This window comes from Crocuta crocuta, unplaced genomic scaffold, assembly GCF_008692635.1.
Source record: "Crocuta crocuta isolate KB4526 unplaced genomic scaffold, BGI_CrCroc_1.0 scaffold312, whole genome shotgun sequence".
In the NCBI taxonomy this organism is placed as follows: Eukaryota; Metazoa; Chordata; class Mammalia; order Carnivora; family Hyaenidae; genus Crocuta; species Crocuta crocuta.
In genome coordinates this window covers 435,261-436,356 of record NW_027527378.1, presented here as the reverse complement: position 1 = coordinate 436,356, position 1,096 = coordinate 435,261, and the positions used below count along the sequence as shown (strand labels likewise).

The 1,096-nt window shown below is 38.2% G+C and overlaps 1 protein-coding gene across 1 annotated transcript in view; it reads right to left on the bottom strand.

Moving 5' to 3' along the window:
• Positions 1-1,096, bottom strand: part of PPEF1 (protein phosphatase with EF-hand domain 1) — a 111,630-nt gene that overhangs the window by 64,910 nt on the left and 45,624 nt on the right. Inside the window, exon 5 of the mRNA XM_077769107.1 lies at positions 353-516. Within this exon, the coding sequence (XP_077625233.1) occupies positions 353-516 (164 nt within the window). The remainder of the gene's footprint in view (positions 1-352; positions 517-1,096) is intronic.

The window sequence follows — 1,096 nt, the reverse complement described above, 5'->3', positions numbered from 1 at the left end:
ATGACTTACTCAGTCCATAACTGAAAGCCTGGATCTCCCAGTCCCTTTCACCCATTTTGCCCATCCCCCCACCCTTAAACCACTTACTTCAAAATGATTAATTTTATGACATGTGAATTATAGCTCAGAAAAAGCAAAAAAGGAAATGCTGTAAGCCTATAGATAGGAGATTTCTGTACATCCAAGGAGACTTCTATTTAATACGGAAAACAAAGCAGAGGATAACTCTCAGTAGTGAAGCTTTTCCCCAAGGGAATACATTTCTGCTGCATCTTTTCATTCATTGATTCAACAGATGGTCATTGAACACATGTTATATACAAGAATCACAGCAGTATCTGCTTCCACTTGCCTGTTGTTGCTTGAAGGCCTCAACAAGTAAATCAATATCAGTAAAGGTGAGAGGAAATTGCAGTCGAGGACCGTTGTAGGAGTTTGGAACCTCTATCAATGTGACACACTCCTGTCTATCCCTGTTGTCCTGGGAGGTGCTACCAAAAAGTCGAGCAACTATTTCTAGAAAATGAAAAACAGAAAGGGTGGGGGAATCAACATTACCATACTTAAATTCAATAAATACCTTCTTGAATATCAAGTCTATGTAAACACTGTGATACATGTTATGAATACCAAGACACCTCACACACACTCATGAGGAAGGATTTGTTTTCAGATCACTAGGTATATTCACATGAGTCACCCTCATCCCTTCCTGGGCGGACACGGTACCAAAGCAGTGAGTTAATTGGTAGAGAGGAAAAGGAGAAACAAAACTGGTCAATCAAGGTACTCTGATACTCTGAAACTACCTCTACATTTTTTGCCCACTCTTGCATCTTAGATTTTTACAAATAGGGCTGAAAACATAACCACACATTGTATTTGACTCAAACATCTGTGCTATTCAGGATCTACAGAAAATTAAACTGTAATATTCCATTTTTCCCCTGTTAAACACTTCAAATTTTACCTGGCTATAATTGATTTATTTCTCTCTTCACATAAAAACAGATTTTTTTGACGTGTTTTTTTTCTTCTTGTTAACAAAGCAAATAGAGTTAGATGACGGACCACAGGCAGAGATACCCAAAGGACC